Source organism: Mandrillus leucophaeus, unplaced genomic scaffold (assembly GCF_000951045.1).
Source record: "Mandrillus leucophaeus isolate KB7577 unplaced genomic scaffold, Mleu.le_1.0 Scaffold1109, whole genome shotgun sequence".
NCBI lineage: Eukaryota > Metazoa > Chordata > Mammalia > Primates > Cercopithecidae > Mandrillus > Mandrillus leucophaeus.
Window position 1 is genome coordinate 52833 of NW_012099310.1, and position 18988 is coordinate 71820.

The window sequence follows — 18988 nt, forward strand, 5'->3', positions numbered from 1 at the left end:
GTTTTTTTTTTTTTTGGAGACAGTCTCACTCTATTGCCCAGCCTGGACCATGCAGTGGCATGATCTCAGCTTACTGCAACCTCTGCCCCCTAGGCTCAAGCGATTCTCTTGCCTCAGCCTCTTGAGTAGCTGGGATTTCAGGCGCCCGCCACCATGCCTAGTATTTTTTTGTATTTTTGTAGAGACAGGATTTCACCATATTGGCCAGGCTGGTCTCGAACTCCTGACCTCAAGTGATCTGCCTGCCTGGGCCTCCCAAAGTGCTGTGTTTATAGGCGTGAGCCACTGCACCCGGCCCTGGCTCACTTTTTAATGAACTTACTCTGATTTTTTCCAAATGCTCCATTGGCGCTGTCAAAAGCCTATCCCTATTTTTCCCAAATGCTCAGTGGGCAGTACACAGCAGTCTGTTTGGGGTCGGTCACCTCCCATCCCTGGCCTGGCTGAGCTCCTACACCAAAGCCTCCCATCTTGGATGGAGCCCAGATTGTGAGCCTTTGTCTTCAGCTTTCTTGGTTCACCCCTTGTTTTGCTGAAGTGTGTGCTCAGTGTGGATTTTATAGCCTCTTGGGTAGATGGAAAGTCATCTACTACCCTGAGCACGTGGAAGGCCCTGGGTTGGCTCTGAGCTTTCAGCCTTGCTGCTGCGGGCATGGTGCTGTTCTGATCCCTGCTGCTGTGATGTGGGGCTGCTCCTTCTCTCTGGACATCTGTCGGGCTCACTCGCTAGTTTGCTCTGAGGTTCACGAGGGTGTGCTTGCGCGGGTGCTTTTCATTTGTTGTCCCAAGCGGAACGACTTTTCCATCTGTGTGCTGGGAAAAGTGTTGTATTATTCTAATCACTTCCCCTTTGCTTTCCCTTGACTCCCTTTTCTGGGCTTTTTGAGGATGTGTAGAGCTTCGGGATTGATTATTTTGCGGGAGAGGGAGGCAAGGAGAAAATCCAGATAGAAGTGCTACAGGAGAACAGAGTTGAGCAGTTTCAGAAAGCAGGCCACCATATTTTGAACATTTTTCTTTCTTTCTTTATAAAAAATATATTTTACTTAAATTTAATGGTGGTAAAAAACACAACATGAAGTTTACCCTCTTAACCGTTGTTAAGTGTACAGTTCTGTAATGTTAACTAGATTCGCTTAGGTTTGTAACAGATCTGTAGAACTTCTCCCTCACCCCAGTTTATAAAGGTATAACTGACAAATAAAAACGGCATGTATTTATGGTGTACAAAATGATGTTTTGATACATGTATACATTATAAAATTGTTAAATCTAGCTAATTAACATATGTGTCCCCTCTCATACTTAATACTTTTTGTGGTGACATTTAAGATCTACTCTCGTAGCAATTTTTGAGTATAAAATATGTTATTATTAACTATAGTCACCACGTTGTACAGTAGATCACCAGAACTTATTCATGTCTTACCCAAAACTTTGCACCCTTACCCAACACCTCCATGTCCCCCGACACCAGCCCCTGGTCACTCCTGTTCACTCTTAGCTTCTCTGCAGCCAGCTGCTCTAGAGTCCACATCTGAGTAAGGTCTGTGGCGTTTGTCTCTCTGTGCCAGCCTTATTTCACTTAGCATTAATGTCCTCTAGGCATATCCGTGTTGTTGCAAATGACAAGATTTTCCTCCTTTTTGAGGTGTAATAATATTCTATTGTACACAGAAGTACAGTGATTCTTTTGTATCTCTGGGTTCCACATCTGTGGATTTAACTAACCATGAATAAAAAATGTAGTAAGGCCTGTGACGGTTGCCTCTATACTGAACATGTAGAGGCTTTTTGTTTTCTTGTCATTGTTCCCTAAACAATATGGTATAACAACTACTTACACAGCATTTACCTTGTCTTAAGTATTATACGTAATCTAGAGGCGATTTAAAGTATACAGGAGGATATGCATAGGTTATAGGCAAATACTACATAATTTTAGAGAGGGACTTGAGCATCTATGATTTTGGTTTCCATGAGGGGTCCTGGAACCACCCCCTATGGATATTGAGGGATGACTGTATGTATGGTCACACACCACGTAACAATGTTTCAGTCAGCAGTGGACTGTATATACAGTGGTGGTCTCATAAGATTATAATACTGTAGTTCTGTACCTTTTCTGTGTTTAGATATGTTTAGATTACCATTGTGTTACAGTTGCCTCCAGTATTCAGTACGTGAACCTGCTTGTAGCCTAGGTTTGTGGTAGGCCATGCCTACCACACTCTGTGATGTTTGCACAACCATGAAATCACCTAACAACACATTTTCAGAACTTATCACCATTGTTAAGTGATACATGACTGTATCTCTTTGAGATGCTGTTTTGAATTCTTTTGGTTATTGTCACAGTTGAGCGGCAACTATCTGGGGCTGGCAGCGCAGAGGTAAGAAGAATTTACCAAGAAAGGCAGAGAGAAAATAGAAAAATACCGTACAGGTAGGTAAGGTATTTTTACCTACCTGTAAGAAGGGCGGAAAGAAAGTAGAAAAATACGTTGCAAGGGAGCACCAGGCACAGCAGGAAGAGAGGAGCTGACTGCAAAGAGACAAAGCTTTACTGGGGATTTTATAGAATAGTGTTTATGCTGCATGCTGAAGAGGGCTTTGTGCAGTACTGATAAGGCCAAGGTTGCGGTGAGCTAATGTGCAGGTGTCTGGGGAGAAGCTGGGCACAGGAGGACTGTGTATCCTGGGCCAGGAAGAAGAACAGACTTAGAGCTTACCTACTTTTCTTTTGGCTTCCCCTGCTCCCACCAGCCTGGCCCTGCAGTGCCTTCAAGTTTTCAAGTTTGGTGTAGTTCCCTTTGTGTATCTTTGCTTTTGTTGCCTGTGCTGTTACTGACATATCTAAGAAATCACTGCCAAATCCAACATCATGAAGCTTTCTCTCTGTTTATAAAACTATTACACTATTTTAGTTAAAACTATAAAAAGTTTTATAGTTTTAGGTCTTACATCTAGGTCTTTGATCCATTTTTGGTAAATTATACAAAAGGTAATTTTTGTATGTGGTAGAAGGGAAGGGTTAAACTGAGTTCTTTTGCTTGTGGATATCTGTAGTTTTCCCTACCACATTTATTGGAGAGACAGTCTTTTTACCATTTTGTGGTCTTGACACCCTTGTTGAAGATCATTTGACGGTATGCATGGGGGTTGATTTCTGGGGTCTGTTTTCTGTTCCATGGGTCTATGTCTGCTTGTGCTGGGACCACACTGATTTGACTAATGTATGGAATTGATTTTTAATTTCCCTTTTTTTCTCTCTCATTTTTTATCTTTATTGTTTAGATACACTCAATAGGAGCTTTCCTTGTCTTCTGATCCTGCTGTCGACGTCTGTTTTGCCACTTAACATGTCAGTGTCCAGGAAACCTCCCTTGGTATCGGATCGTTCTTTTTGCCCAGAGCCTTGTTTCCTGGCTGAAGTGGCTTTCCTGTCTCCTTCTGTGGGTAGTGCAGTTTCTGTGAGTGCGCGCGTGTGTGTGTTGGGCTCAGCCCCTTCATTATTCTCCTCTCCCACATCCTCCCTGCCTCACTGGCTCCAGACTCCAGGGAGTGGAGTGTGTGTGAACGCTGGAATTCTGAGCCCCACCTTCAGGCTGCTCCACTGCTTCTGAGACCCTCCATAGTTCCGCGGGGTTCATGGCTTGTCTGCTGTCTTGTCGCCTGGGCTGTGTTATGGGGTTTTTGGATCCCAGGGCAGCCCCTTGAAGTGGCCAGCCTCTTTGCAGCGGGGTTCCTATGTGGCTGAGCCAGGCTGCTTTCCAGGTGAATGCAGTCTTCTGTGGAGCCTTGGGGTTTTTCTAAGCTTTCCTGGCCAGGGTTTCCAACTGCCTCATTTGCTAAAGTTGGTCATGGGGTATTTGAGAGACTACAGAAAGACGCTTCGGCCCTCTTCCTGGGGTGAGGGGAGGACAAGTTCTATTGGGTGTATACAAATAGAGACAGTACCTCCTCGTTTCCTTTATTTTGAAAATGTGGCTGGATGTTGTCTTGGATGGGGATTAGGCCATGTGCTGGTGAATTGTCACAGAAAGGTCTTTGACTGGCTTGTAGACCTGCTGTGTCTGACTCACCTGCTTGCCCACACCTGACTCACCAGTAGGTGAAGCACCTGCTCTCTGGGCAGAGTCTGAGACGCAGGAGTGAGGGAGAGGAGAGGAGAGGGGCGGCTCTGAATGCTCAGTAACTCAGCCATGGGCTTGAGAAGGCTCGGTGCAGCCTTGAGAAGGGGCAGGGGCTGCCTGTACTTCCCTGCTCACATGGGGATGGTGGGGCAGAGCTGCAGGTCCCCTTGGGGGCTGGCTGGTCAGATGGGTGGGCTTGCCCTACTGCCTGTGCCATGAGCCCGCGAAGACAGGGCCAGAGGGGACCGCTCTTTCCCACGCGCCGGCCCTGCTGGCCAGCCCTCCTGTGGATGCCTGACTCGTAGTCATATGGGAATTGAAGCTCCTTCCCTCTTCTGGAAATCCCAGCCCAGCCTTAGAAACGTGAATCTGGGGCTCTGAGAGGAAGGGAAGTGGTGTGGCTGGGGCCTCCTGAGAGCACCACACATGGAAGGGACTGGCGGGCCCAGCTGCTGTAGGTGGCGGGGAAGGAGCTCATTCTCCAGCCTTGCTGCCCCTGCAGTCCCAGCCGTGGCAGGCTCTTTTCTTTTTTGTGCCTCTCTTAGTTCCACAGAGGGTTTGCAGTGTCATGGGCCAGGCCTGGCCACACAGAGAACTGTCCTTCTAGGGGCAGCCAGGGCTCTGCAGGCCCCAATTTGAGACTTTCCCCATCTTGTTTAGAAAGGGAAAGATGCCCATGAGAAGGAACTTTGAGTCCCCATTTTGTGCCTTCTCTTGTGTAGTAAAAATAGCTGTGGTATAGGAAGAGCTGAGAGCCAAGGCCAAGCACCCCCGGCTGGCTTAGGTGCAGGACTTGCCCACAGCCAGGAGATGAAGAGATCCCTTTTTTACCCTCTGCCATTGGGAAAACAGCCCAGCCGCATGTTTCCTCCAAGGCTCACTGTTTGGGAAGCACTCCTGGACCTTCCCAAAGGCATGGCTTGTGGGGCATGGTCAGGAGGAAACAGTGGTTGGTTCACGCCTTTCAGAGCTCACAAAGAGGAAGGAGCAGGGGTGTTTGATGCAGGAGGTTTTGTCTTCTCCCCTGTCCCTCAGATTACATATGCCCATACAAGCAGGAGGTGATGTAAGAGAAAACCCTGGATTTACCCGTCTCTCTGAGAATACTTAGTTAGATACATCATGTTACAGCCCTGCACACAAGAGCGCATTGTATTTTTTTAAATGGGGGAGACAGGGAATGATCTCTCAGTGCAAGTTTCAAAACAAGTTGGAAAATAATGTATTCAATGTTACACTTATTATACATAAGTATGTATATACATGTGTGTCTGTGTGTTATGTATGTGCGTGTGCCTCACCGCCCATCTGTTCTAGAGGCTTAGAAATTATCTCAAAGCCTGCATTCCAAGCAGTGATTCTTCTGGGAAGCAGGGAGGGTAGAGGGACAGGCTTATTTTGTTTTCTTTATTTCATATACTTTAAATGGTTGAATTGGTTACAACTAAACATAAAATAGAAAAAAAGTGGAGGAATTTTCAAAACAGATTTTTTCATGATTCTTGGAGACACAGGAAAGGGCTGGAAATTGGGCCCTGGTGGGCTGGGTGAACCCTGGAGGCATCCTGCTCACCTCCGCCTGGGGTCCTTCCACCAGCCACTCTGCCCTCTCTCCCCGTTCCCTGCCTTTCACATTCTGGATTTTACCACTTGTCTTTCTTTTTCACTTCCTTCTTTTTCTTTTTTTTTTTTTTTTTTTGACAAGGTCTGGCTCTGTTGCTGAGGCTGGAGTGCAGTGGCACTATCACAGCTCACTGTAGCCTCAACTTCCTGGCCTCTAGGTGATCCTCCTACCTAAGTCTCCCAAGTAGCTGTGACTACAGGCATGCACCACTACGCCCGGCTAGTTCTATTTTTTGTAGAGACGGGGTCTCACCATGTTGCCCAGGCTGTTTGCTTTCCGATTTATCGTTTATGGTTTTCTGTCCATTTTCTTTGTTACCATCTCAAAACAGTCTGAAAGAGGAGGCAGATGTTCACAGTTCACTCCTCTTCGCCCTGTCTGAACTTCTGTGTACTCCTGTCTGAGAAGGGTTGAGTAATTTGATTAGCAAATAGGGCAGGCCCTTGCAGATGCTGAGCAGATTATCGTTTTCACCTGCACGCCGTCTGAGACTATGAACCGGTTTGTTCATTCTCAGTGTAGATACTGACTGTTTTTACAGCTTATCAACAGGTGTTTAATTAAAAGGTCAGCTGTGTTCACTTTCTACAATCAATTTAATGTCACCGTGAAGATTCTAATTGATTCTTTTTTTAAGAGACAGGATCTTGCTCTGTCACCCAGGCTAGAGTGCAGTGGTGTGATCACGGCTCACTGCAGCCTTGAATCCTGGGCTCAAGTTATCCTCCTGCCTCAGCCTTCTGAGAAGCTGAGACTACAGGCTCACACCACCGTACCTGGCCAACGTTAATTTTTATATCATTGATTATATTATTTTCCTGAGTAAGATGAGGAGCATGCACATTTTCCACTGGGGAGCTGATCTGAACAGATTTTCAACTCCTCATACATTCTTCTTCTGACTCTGACCTCCCTACTCCATGTGGATGATGGCGAGTAAATGCCACCTACCACATTAAAGTGACATCTATATAGAACTGGCATTTACTGTGCTGTGCCTTACTGGAAAGGGATGTTGCTTCATTGTGTCATGTTTACGAATTACTTGATTATGAATGAGCTTGATTGACTTTTCATCTTGTTGTTTCCTTATATTTTCTGTTTTTTAGAATTGTTCCTTAGTTGTTGTGCCTACCTTATAGGCTGAACCGTATGAAATTGCCATTTTTGTGGGTCAGAATGATGGCCTAATATTGGTGGTTTTATGTGGTTTATCTGAATATCTTTAGGGCCTTAATGTTTTTTATGTTTTAGTAACATTTTCTAGTTACTAAAGTGTTCTACTTGTTCTAAAATTTTTGAGAGATATAAAAATATACAACATAGGAAATATAAATGTGTAATACCATTAAAGCATTTCTTATTTTTATTTATTTATTTTTTGAGATGGCGTCTCGCTCTGTTGCCCAGGCTGGAGTGCAGTGGTGTGATCTTGGCTCACTGCAAGCTCCGCCTCCTGGGTTCACGCCATTCTCCTGCCTCAGCCTCCTGAGTAGCTGGGACTACAGGCGCCTGCCACCACACCCAGCTAATTTTTTTTTGTATTTTCAGTAGAGACGGGGTTTCACCATGTTGGCCGGGATGGTCTCGATCTCCTGACCTCGTGATCCACCCGCCCCTGCCTCCCAAAATGCTCGGATTACAGGCGTGAGCTACCACGCCCGGGCCAGTGAAAGCATTTCTTACCATTTTGGTGTGTTTGTTTCTTTTTTCCCCTTTTTTAAAATATATTTTCCTCCAGAAAGTTGCAGAAACTTCTTGGTAGAATTGTTATAAGGCATAAATGGATTATTATATGTAAAGTGACCAGTAAGTGTATTAGTTATTATTATAAAGTTTTTATTCTTCTACACTGCCCATGCTATTAAATATTTTTCAGAAATGTGATTTTCGGCTGGGTGCAGTGGCTTACACTTTGTAATCCCAGCACTTTGGGAGGCCACAGCAAGGGATCACTTGAGTCCAGGAGTTTGAGACCAGCCTGGGTAACACAGTGAGACTCCCATCTTGGTAAAAAAAAAATTTAAATAAATTAGCTGGGCATGGTGGTATGCATCCATGGTCCCAGCTACTTAAGAGGCTGAGGCAAAAGGATCTCTTGGGCCCAGGAGTTCAAGGTTACAGTGAGCTATGGTTGTGCCACTGCACTCCAGGCTTGGGTGACAGAGTGAGACCCTGTCTCTAAACAATCAAAAATAAATAAATGTGAATTTCAAGACTGTTTAATATTCTGTCATATAAATATACAATAATTTGACAAACTATTCTTCTGTTGGATATTTTAGGTTATTTTCTTTCCTGTTCTTATATAAATAATATTCTGATGAACTCACATTTTTATCTGTAGCTCTATTTTCTTAAATATAAGGAATTTCATGTAAGTGAGACACTCGGACAGTTAATATTTTAAGTATTTTAAGAAATGTTTGCCCATTCCTTCCTCCAGCAGTGGGCGAGATCCCTTCTTACAATAGGCATCCAGGATTTTTAGTCTTGATAATTTGACAGTTACAAATAGCATATCTCGGTTTTAATTTGAACATTTTTAGATGGTTATTAATTATATATATTTCTTTTGTGATTTATTAACATCCTCTGTATATTTTTATTAGAGTTTCCTTTTTTTCCTTATTGTAAGCACTTTTATTTAGTACAATTTAGTAAAATTTTTACTGCCTTTTTACTACAAGAAAGAAAATCTTGTAAGGAAAAAAACTACATTTGTACATGTATACAGAAAAATTAATCTGGACTGCATGTGGTGACTCACACCTGTAATCCCAGCACTTTGGGAGGCCAAGGCAGGTGACACTTGAGGTCAAGAGTTCAAGACCAACCTGTCCAACATGGTGAAACCTCGTCTTTGGTAAAAATACAAAAATTAGCCAGGAGTGGTGGCATGCACCTGTAGTCCCAGCTACTTGTGAGGCTGTGGCAGGAGAACCACTTCAACCCAGGAGCCAGAGGTTGCAGTGAGCTGAGATAGTGCCACTGCACTCCAGCCTGGGCAATAGAGCAAGACCCTGTCTCCCCCCAACAAAAAAATTAGATTGTATGCTGGTCAAAATATTAATAGTAGTGTTTTTATATGGTAGTGGAACTTTTGATGGTTTTAGTTTTCTTTATACTACATATCTCTACTTTCTAATTATTCTATAATAGTTTCCTTTTTGAGATAGGGTTTCGCTCTGCTGCCCAGGCTGGAGAACAGCGGCACTGTCACAGTCCACCGCACCCTTGAACTCCTGGGTTCAAGCAGTCCTCCCGCCTTTGTCTCCCAAAGTGTTGGGATTACAAGCGTGAGTCACCATACCTGGCCTAATGGATATTTTTCATACAACAAAGAAATTCTAGTTCCTGTGACTGACGACTGAAGGACTATTTATCCTCACTCCCTGTTAACCTGCTCTGGCCTCTCCTGCAAGGGTGGAGCTCAGTCCTCCCACTGTGCTTGGCCCTGCAAGGGTCCCTGGTGGCTTCCCCACATGCCAGCTCCTACCCCTGCCTGGACCACGTAGCTCGGCACTCACCGGCAGTGTGGGAATGGGAGAGGAGGCGGGAAAGTGTCCTGATGTTTTCTTCTTCCCTTGCACACTGCCAGCTTGCTATGGGATGGATGAAGAAGAGAACCACTATGTCTCGCAGCTCAGGGAAGTCTATAGCAGCTGTGACACCACAGGGACCGGCTTTCTGGACCGCCAGGAGCTGACCCAGCTCTGCCTTAAGCTTCACCTGGAGCAGCAGCTGCCTGTCCTACTGCAGACGCTTCTCGGAAACGACCATTTCGCCAGGGTGAGTGTCAGACTTCATTGTCATAAAGGAAAGCACAGGGGTCTGTAGTTGGCTCCTATGGGCATTTGGTAAGTATCAGCTGAATAAGGATACAAGTGTCAAAGGAAAGTTATTAGCAAACGGAACAGTGTCCTAGTTTTTCCCTCTATGGAAATTCTACATTGTAGAAAGTGGTTCTTAAAATTACTTGTTTTTAATGTGGTAACTTCCAGAGGTTTGGTTTTGTTTTTCCAGAAAGATATTTTAGTGGTTTGTCACAGGGGCAGAATGGTGAAGGGGTTTGATATGGGCCAGTGGTGTGTGGCTCATAAAGACCACATGGGTTGGGCCTGCTGTAATCACACTGGTAATCAGAGAGAGTGTCACAGTCTCTTGAAGGCAGATTGTCTTATACAGTTTCACAGTTTGAAGTGCATCTAGGAGTTGGACAAAACAATTGCAAGCTGCTGTTGAAAGAATGAAGGATACCCATGTCCAAAAGTATCCCATAATTTCATCTAGGCCAGATAGAAAATGTGAAATTGGAGGGTTCTTTTCTATCAGAAGGTCAAGATCATCTAGAATGAGGATCTTGGTCCTAGACTGCAGCCTGCTTTCATGATCAAAACGCTGAAAAGCACCTCCCCGTTCCTACTTCTTAAACATGCCTGGATGTTAGTGCTAGCAGCAGTGCCTTATCTTGTTGGTCATCTTAACTTTGAAGGAATAATATTTTTTCTACAAGACTCAGTATTTTCTTTTTGTTTGTTTTTTTGAGACAGTCTCACTTTGTCATCCAGGCTGGAGTGTAGTGGAGCCATCTCGGCTCACTGCAGCCTTCACCTCCCAGGCTCCAGCGATCCTCCTGCCTCAGTCCCCCAAGTAGCTGGGACCACAGGCTTGCGCCACCACACCTGGCTAATTTTTATATTTTTTTGTAGAGATGGGGTTTTGCCATGCTACACAGGCTGGTCTCAAACACCTGAGCTCTAGCGATCCACCTGCCTTGGCCTTCCAAAGTGCTATGATTACAAGTGTGAGCCACCACACCCGCCAGTACTTTTATTTTGAATGGGGGAAAAAAAAAACAGCCAGTAAATTTTCCTGAAATGGCCCTTGGACCAAAACAAATGAAGAAAAGAACCACTCACTGCTGGCCTAGTAGAGAGTCCAGGTGAATCCGACCTCTTGTGAGTTCCTCAAAGAAGCCTCACCTGCCCTGTCAGCAGGCCACTGTGCCTCCCTCATAGGGAGCTCTCCTCAGGCAAATTCATGTCCTTTCTCTGACTTCGTTTTCTATTCCTGCCTTTTTAAATGCGCTTAAGAAGGCAAATGTGTTATTGATAGATAATGATCTAGCCTCTCTTGATATCACCTGGAAGTGTGTTTGGGAGATAGATGAGCAAAAGGCACACTGGTGAAAAATCAACGCTCTGGTTATTTAAGTAATACAGACAGATGGTCCAGTTTTTATATATATATATTTTTTTAATTTGAGTCTGTGTCTTGCTGAATTGATATTTTTGAAAAATCAAGAATTTGGAAATCAAACTTTGGAAAATTCAAAACCAAAAGAGTAACTTTTGGGTCCACGTTCAGAGTGCAGGCTCTGCTGATTGAATAAGCCATGTCATTCCCAAGGCTTTCTTCATTTTATATTTATAGGAATGATACAAGACAGAAACATCCAATTATGATAGAATAACCATGATTAGTATTAGAGCATAGCAAGGAGAAAAATTCGCTTGGGTTATGTGAGATTTCTGACTTGAACCCGGTCACACGCGTCCTGAAAAGCGGCTCATCTGAGACGGAATTTCCTTCAGGAGGCTTGAGGCTTCTCATATGTTTGTGAGGAGGGGATGAGAAGAAAGTTGGGTACCACAGCAGTGACAGGAGCTGGGCCCTTTCTGACACAGCTCCTCCTGGGACAGCCATGCATGTCCAGCCATCGTCCGTCTGTCTGTCCCAGCTCCATCCCCTCCTACAGCCATAATTTTCTGTTCCCAGAAAGCAAGTCAGATGTTAGATAAATTAAGAAGTAACTTTGTTTGCACTAGTGCTCTTGACTGTGCTCTGATGTTATCTTTCTCTTCTCTCTGTAACATTTCGAGAGCACCCTGCCAGCGCTGTAGGTGCCTAGCGCTCACCTCTCCCTGCCTGTCCCTTGATCCTATCTCCTCGGAGATGGTTGGTCATGGTGGACGATTTTTCTTTTCAGGCTCTGCTTGCTTCTCTGCTTCGTCCCACAGACAGGGCAGAGCTCCCACAGCCCCGGTAGGTGGAACATCATACAGAGATTTAAGGGAAGTGGTATCAAGCCAGAAGTATCCATATAGGTATCCCCACTTTTCTACAAGAAACTCAGTGGTAGAGATTTCAGGGAGTCTCAAAGAAAACCGAGATAAACTCTTTATCCAGGAGAATGGATTGGCTTTTCAGTTCAAATACTACATATCCAGGTCAAGTGCAGTGGCTCATGCCTGTTGTCCCAGCACTTTGGGAGGCCAAGGTGGGTGGATCATGAGTTCAGGAGTTGGAGACCAGCCTGACCAATGTGGTGAAACCCCGTGTCTACTGAAAATACAAAATTAGCTGGGCGTGGTGATGCACACCTGTAATCCCAGCTACTCAGGAGGCTAAGGCAGGAGAATCGCTTGAACCCAGGAGGTGGAGGTTGCGGTGAACCAGGATCACGCCATTGCACTCCAGCCTGGGCGACAGAGCAAGACTCCATCTCAAAAAGCAAACAAACAAACCAATACTACATATCCAGTCCTTGTAGTAATTAACATATATGATATTATATAAATGTTACTGATACAGAAATCTCATAAAAATGAAACAGGCCAGGTGCGGTGGCTCACACATGTAATCCCAGCACTTTGGGAGGCCAACGTGAGAGGACTGCTTAAGTCTAGGAGTTCAAGATTAGCTTGGGCAACAGAGTGAGACCTCGTCTCTACAGAAAAATCTTAAAGGTAGCTGGGTGTGGTGGCACGCACCTGTAATTCCAGAGACTGTGAGTCTGAGCTGGGAGGATTGCTTGAGCCCAGGAGTTTGAGGCTGTAGTGAGGTGTGATTGTGTCACTGCACTCCAGCCTGGGCAGCAGCATGAGACCCTGTCTCATATATATATATATATATATGTATATATATAATGTCTCATATATATATGTGTGTGTATATATATATTCAGAGAAAAAAAAGATGGTCATATCTGTATTGAACAGGTACAAACCTTTTTCTTCTCACTATTTCCTAAACAATGCAGCCTAACAACTATTTACATAGTATTTACATTGTACTGGCTATTGTAAGTAATCTAGAGCTAATTTAAAATATACAGGAAGATGTGCATAGGTTATATGCAAATACTACATTTTATACAAGGGACTTGAGCATCTGTGGAGTTTGGTATCTGCCAAGGGTCCTGGAACCAATCCCCCAGGGATACTGAGGGACAATTATAATTTGAAGATGAAAGTACCTCTAGATCACACATTCCAGCCCCTTTACTTTGTGGCGAATGAGTCTGAGCATGCGGAGATGGGATGGTGTATCTTGTTGGTAAAATACTTGAATATATGGGGTTGCTGCTCGCCTTTTGTGAACTGTAAAGAACGACATAAGAAAACAAACAAGTGTGGTCAAGATGGTGTCAGACTGAAGTGACACCAGACTGGGCCATCTGATCCCCCTGCTCTTTGATGGATGGAAGAAAGTCAGCTGATAATTATTACCAACAACACAAAAGAATCTGTGATTAGAACGAGCAAAATTGCAATTTCATTATTTGTCTAGTATTTGACAGCTATTATTGGGGGACTTCCTATGTGCTAGGCAACACCAGATGCTAAGGATGCAAGGAGGAAAGACCCCCAGTTTCTGTCTTCCTGTGAAAGACATGCATTTAAGGGATGCATTCTGGCATTCTTTCAGACAGGAAAAGTTTGGAAACAGCTTTTTCAGTATGGGATTGTTTACATAATCCTGGTAGCTCCATTTGTTGAAATCTTTTGCAGCCCTAAAAAAAGGAAGAAGTAGTTCAGATGTTCTGATAGTGGCAAGTGAGCTAACTCAGGCCAAGCTTTCAAGGAGGACTACTAGAAAAACTGAACAAAATAATAAAAACAAATATTTTGAAAACAGTAAAGAGCAAATAAATCAGTGAGAAATTGCCAGTCAAAAAATCTGTGATAGACTGGGCATGGTGGCTCAGGTCTATAGTCCCAGTACTTTGGCAGGCCAAGGCAGGAGAATCACTTGAGCTCAGGAGTTCAAGACCAGTCTGGCCAACATGGCCAGACTTTGTCTCTACTAAAAATAAAAAATAATTAGCTGGGGGGCGGGGTGGTACACACATGTAGACCCAGCTACTCAGGCAGCCAAGGTGGAAGATCACTTGAGCTTGGGAGACTGAGGCTACAGTGAGCTATGATCGTGCCCGTTGCCCTCCAGCTTGGTGATAGAGTGAGATCTTGTCTCAGAAACAAACAAAAAAAAAGTGTAGTAAATTAAGTACCCAGAAAGGTAAGGTTAGCACACAAAAGCCCATTTTCCTTGAGAATATTTTGTGATTTTAAGTAAGCAACTGAGAAATTGATCTGTGGCTTTGAGGACCTCAAAGGGCCCCAGAAACATATGTCAAAACCTGGACTCATTTAAGGTAGAAACCCAGGGTTGGCAAACCAACCCCAAATTTAAGGAAGAATCCTGAAGGGTAAGACCTGTATGGTAAAGACGAATTGCAGTCAGTCATTATACTGCTTTGTGGTCTGATCTTATATCACAGTACACTAGATAATCTCAAATCCTGCACTTAGATTACTGGCACTGCATGGATAGGCACCTAGCCAAAGCAAACAATAAAAGTGCCATCATCCCAAATCTGAAATTATTCCTAAATAATAGCCAAATACAATGACCAGCATACAGTAAAGGATAACTGGGCAAAGAAACAAGACAGGATGAGCAAGAACCAGCAGAAACAACTGACAATGGAAGCAGACCCACAAAAATGTGAGATATTAGAATTGTTGGACACAAAATATAAAACAACTATGATTACTATATTAGAGATTTTTTTAAAGCTTAAAAAATATCTATAAGAACTCTAAAAAGTCAAGTAACAAATCTGAACAATGAACCAAATAAAATGTCTAGAATTGAAAAGTATGATCACCAAAATTTAAATAGAAGCATTTAAGAGCAGATTAGACACAGCTGAAGAAACCATTCATTAACTGGAGTCATCCAGAATGCAGCATGAAGATATAAAAAGAGGTGGTACAGATGGCGTGAGAAAGTCCAGCATCTCTTTAACTGGAGTCCCGGGAGGAAACAAGTGAATGCTGGAGGGACATTATGTGAAGAAGTAATAGCTAAAACATTTTCAGGACAGATGAAACATACTTCTTGGGATTCCAAAAGCCTGTGAAATTCCAAGCAGGATAAAGAGACATCTATATCTGGCTTACTATGTGAAACTGAAGGAAAACAAAGCCAGAGAGAATATCTTAAAAACAGCCAGAAGTGGGTACACAGGATCTCTTTGCATTTTTCTTACAACCGCATATGGGTCTATAATGATCTCAAGATGAAAAGTTTAATAATTTTAAAAGGGAAACTAGAGAAAAGACATATCCTAAAAGTGAGCCATAGTTAGATTGACCATTGCTTTCTCTAATGTAAGAGTAGAAGTCAGAAGACAGTGGAAAGATATCTCCAATATGCTAGAAGAAAATAACTGCCAACCTGAATTTCATACCGAGTAAAAATAACCTTTAAGAATAAAGGTGAAAGAATGCCTCTGTGAGAAGGAGAGTTCTGCTTAGCAGTGAAAGGATATAGAGGCAAAGACACCCAATAAATATTTGTTGAGTCTCTACTATATGCTACTAAAGTGAGCTCACATTTTAACTGGGGGGCAGAAAATAAGCAAATGCATGTATAATTTAATTCAGATAGTAATACATGTGTGTCCCAGGCAGAGGTGTCTGCAAAGAAACAGCCACATTTTGCATTCAATGGCAGCAACAGAGATGTGCTTGTGCAAATTCTTGGCCAGATTGTGGAATCCTACTTGGACCTATGGCCCCAAACCTTCTTTTCCAACACTTAATGGTGATATTTTGACCAACCTAATAGCCCTTCTGTTGATTTCTTTCTGTGTAACTTTCACTGAAGCGTACCTACAGAAAAGAGCATGTTTCCAAGTGTACAAGGTCAGTGAATATTCCAAACTGAGTGCACCTTTGTAACCATCACACCCTTATCCCTCATCATGTCTTTTTGGTTCCTCTGCTACCAAAGGTTAACCACTGTCTGGACGCCAACACCATAGTTTTTTTTTTTTGCCTGTTTCTGAATTTTATATAAATTCTGTATTTTAATACAGCACATACTGAATACATGCTCTCTGACTTTTTTTTTCTTTTTTTTTTTCTTTTTTTGAGACAAGGTCTCACTTTGTCACCCAGGTGTGATCTTGGCTCACTGTAGCCTTGACCTCCAGGGCTCAAGCAATCCTCCTGCCTCAGCCCCCCAGGTAGCTGGCTCTACAGGCACGCGCCACCATGCCTGGCTAATTATTGTGTTTTTTTGTAGAGATGAGGTTTCACTATGTTGCCCAGGCTGGTCTCCAACTCCTGAGCTCAAGCAATCACCCTGCCTCTGCCTCCCAAAGTGCTGGGATTACAGTGAGATTACAGGCATGAGCCGCCACACCCGGCCATTCTCTGGCTTCTTTACTCAATAGTATGTCTCTGAGATACATTCATGTTACTGTGTCTATTAGTGGTTTGTTCTTTTTCATTGTCATGTATTTCATTGTATGACTATGCCTGTATCAATTTGTTTATGCATTCTGTTTGAATGAACAGCAGAGTCATTTCCACTATTCTAAAAGGATAATTTATAAGTTATAAATGATTTCTTTGTTAAAAAAAGAATTAATGTGAAATAAAAACATGTTAGACAAAAAAATTGGCACTGGCATATTCCAGAAAAACAAAGTTCTAAAGGATGTATTTTAAATAGTTGGAAAATTATTCCAGATGGAAAGTCAGAAATGCAAGAAGAAAAAGAGAATAAGTATGTGGATAATTCTAAATGAACATTATATAAAACCAAAAATAGTATTTTATGAGGGTTTAAAACATACAGAAATAAAATATGTGATAACAAAGACATTGAAGTCAGGAGTGTGGTAACTGGAGCTAATATATTTCACTGGCTTTATATTGTCATAGAAGAGGGTAAAAGTATTGATTAATAGTCAACTTTGGTAAACTAAGAATGGATGTTGTAATTTTAGGGTAATCAGTAGAAAAGTGGAAATAGACTATATAACTTTTTTTTTTTTTTTTTTTGAGACAGTCTCTCTCTGTTGCCCAGGTTGGAGTGCAATGGCGCTATCTCGGCTCACTGCAACCTCTGCCTCCTGGGTTCAAGTGATTCTTCTGCCTCAGCCTCACAAGTAGCTAGGATTACAGGCACACGCCAGCATGCCCAGCTAATTTTTGTATTTTTAGTAGAGATGGGGTCTCACCATATTGGCCAGGCTGGTCTTGAACTCCTGACCTCACGTGATCCACCTGCCTTAGCCTCTCAAAGTGCTGGGGTTACATTACAGGCATGAGCCACCATGCCTGGCCATAACATCTAAATTAATAAGAGAAAAGTGAAATCCTGAAATAGTGAATCCAAAGGCAGGGTGGGGGAAGGGAGAGAAAAAGCAAGCAAGTCAAATTGAAAGCAGAAAGCAAAATAGTCCATTTAAATCTAGTAAATCAGTAATCACATTAAATGTAATTAGGTTACACATTTAAGTTGAGGGATAAAGTTTGTCAGATTGGACAAAATCCAACTGTTACCATTCATAAGAGACATATCTAAAACATAAGGATATAAAAAATTGGAATTAAAAGTTCAATAAAAAGATATCTTGTAAATACTGATCAAAAGAAAGCTGGGGTAGTGTCTTGATAAAAGAGAAAATGGACTTTATGGTGAAAAGCTTTAGTGAATTAAAGAGTGTGAGCATTTTATTATAATAAAAGGTTCAGTTCACCAAGGGAATATGCCCTATTGGCACATTCTATGGCCCAGCAATCCCCTCCTCAGGTGGGTACCATAGCAAAGCCTCTGAGGACACAGAGAAGCTAAATGAAACTAAGCTTTAGGCATGCATGCAAATGAGGTCTAGAAAAGCAAGGAAGCTGTCACCATAAAAGTCAGGGTAAGGTTCAGGAGATGCAGGGGGAAGGGTCATGGTGGAGAGGCCTTCTGCAGTGCTGGCGGCGTCGGGGACACCATGGGGGCGTTCACCTTATATGTAACGTTTTGTGGTCATCAGATCCCTCTTTCCTAATTATGTTGTTTGATTTACAAAATTGTTGATAGTGTTTATTTGGTGTTAGGATTATGGTCTACTTTTATTTTCCTTATCATGCTCTTCTATTTTTAAAAATCTTAAGTAAATATTTGAAAACATGACTGTTCTCATTCTAAAAGGCAATAATAATATGTTTCTATCTGAGAGAAAATCCAAAAGATTCGCTTATGAAATGTGTGATCTGTTGAAAGTGACATTGTCCTCTCTCACCTTCAATTCACCCAGGTTAACTTTGAGGAATTTAAGGAAGGTTTTGTGGCTGTGTTGTCATCAAATGCTGGTGTTCGCCCCTCAGATGAAGACAGTAGTTCTTTGGAATCAGGTAAGAGGATTTAATCCTATTGGCCATATTTTCTTTTCATTATTTGTTTGTTAACTTTTGGAGTGTAATATTCTAATGAAAGAATCCGGCAGTTCTGAAAACTGAATTCTACCTTACTGTCTGTCACCCACAAGGTATATGGACTTGGAAAAAACATTTGATGTTTTTTCTTCCTTTGTTTATTTGTGAAATGGTGTCATATAATAATGCACGCTGTGCCCGCCGTGGATGATAACACTGCACTGTGCTGATGTAAGTGATCAGAATCCTGTTACAGGGACAGGGCTGCTGGGACACAGGCTATGTCCCTAAGTGGAAGTGGCATCCTTGGGGAAAGCCACCTGGCCTTGGTTCCAGCCTCAGGGTGCCAGGATGGTAACAGGCTGTGGGCAAGGTCAGAGGGAGGGCTGCCCAGGCCTGGAGTGTTGAGGTCGTGGTGGCCTGCTTCTTGGTTGCAGATGGCCCCATGTCAGGAGGGTGTGAAATGGGGGTGGCTCTTTCCCTTTTGCAGGGGTGTTGTGTTTGTGGTATTGATTAGTGTGTCACAGAGGGAGCGCTTCCCTCGTGTCTCACAGCAGGATGTCCTGGTCAGGAGGGGTGTGCGGCAGTAGATAAGGCTGTCACAGGGTTTGGGGCAGAGGACGGGAAAGCGGAAGGGACCAGGCTCACACAGAGATTTTCTGTGTGAGCATATGGCGTTGAGCTTTGTGTACGTTTACAAAGAGTCCAATTAACCC

At 43.1% G+C, this 18988-nt stretch overlaps 1 protein-coding gene across 1 annotated transcript in view; it reads left to right on the forward strand.

The window, feature by feature from the left end:
• Positions 1 to 18988, forward strand: part of NINL (ninein-like) — an 85327-nt gene that overhangs the window by 3554 nt on the left and 62785 nt on the right. The window contains exons 2-3 of the mRNA XM_011992878.1: positions 9362 to 9552; positions 18155 to 18251. Coding sequence (XP_011848268.1) covers positions 9362 to 9552; positions 18155 to 18251 — 288 coding nt within the window. The remainder of the gene's footprint in view (positions 1 to 9361; positions 9553 to 18154; positions 18252 to 18988) is intronic.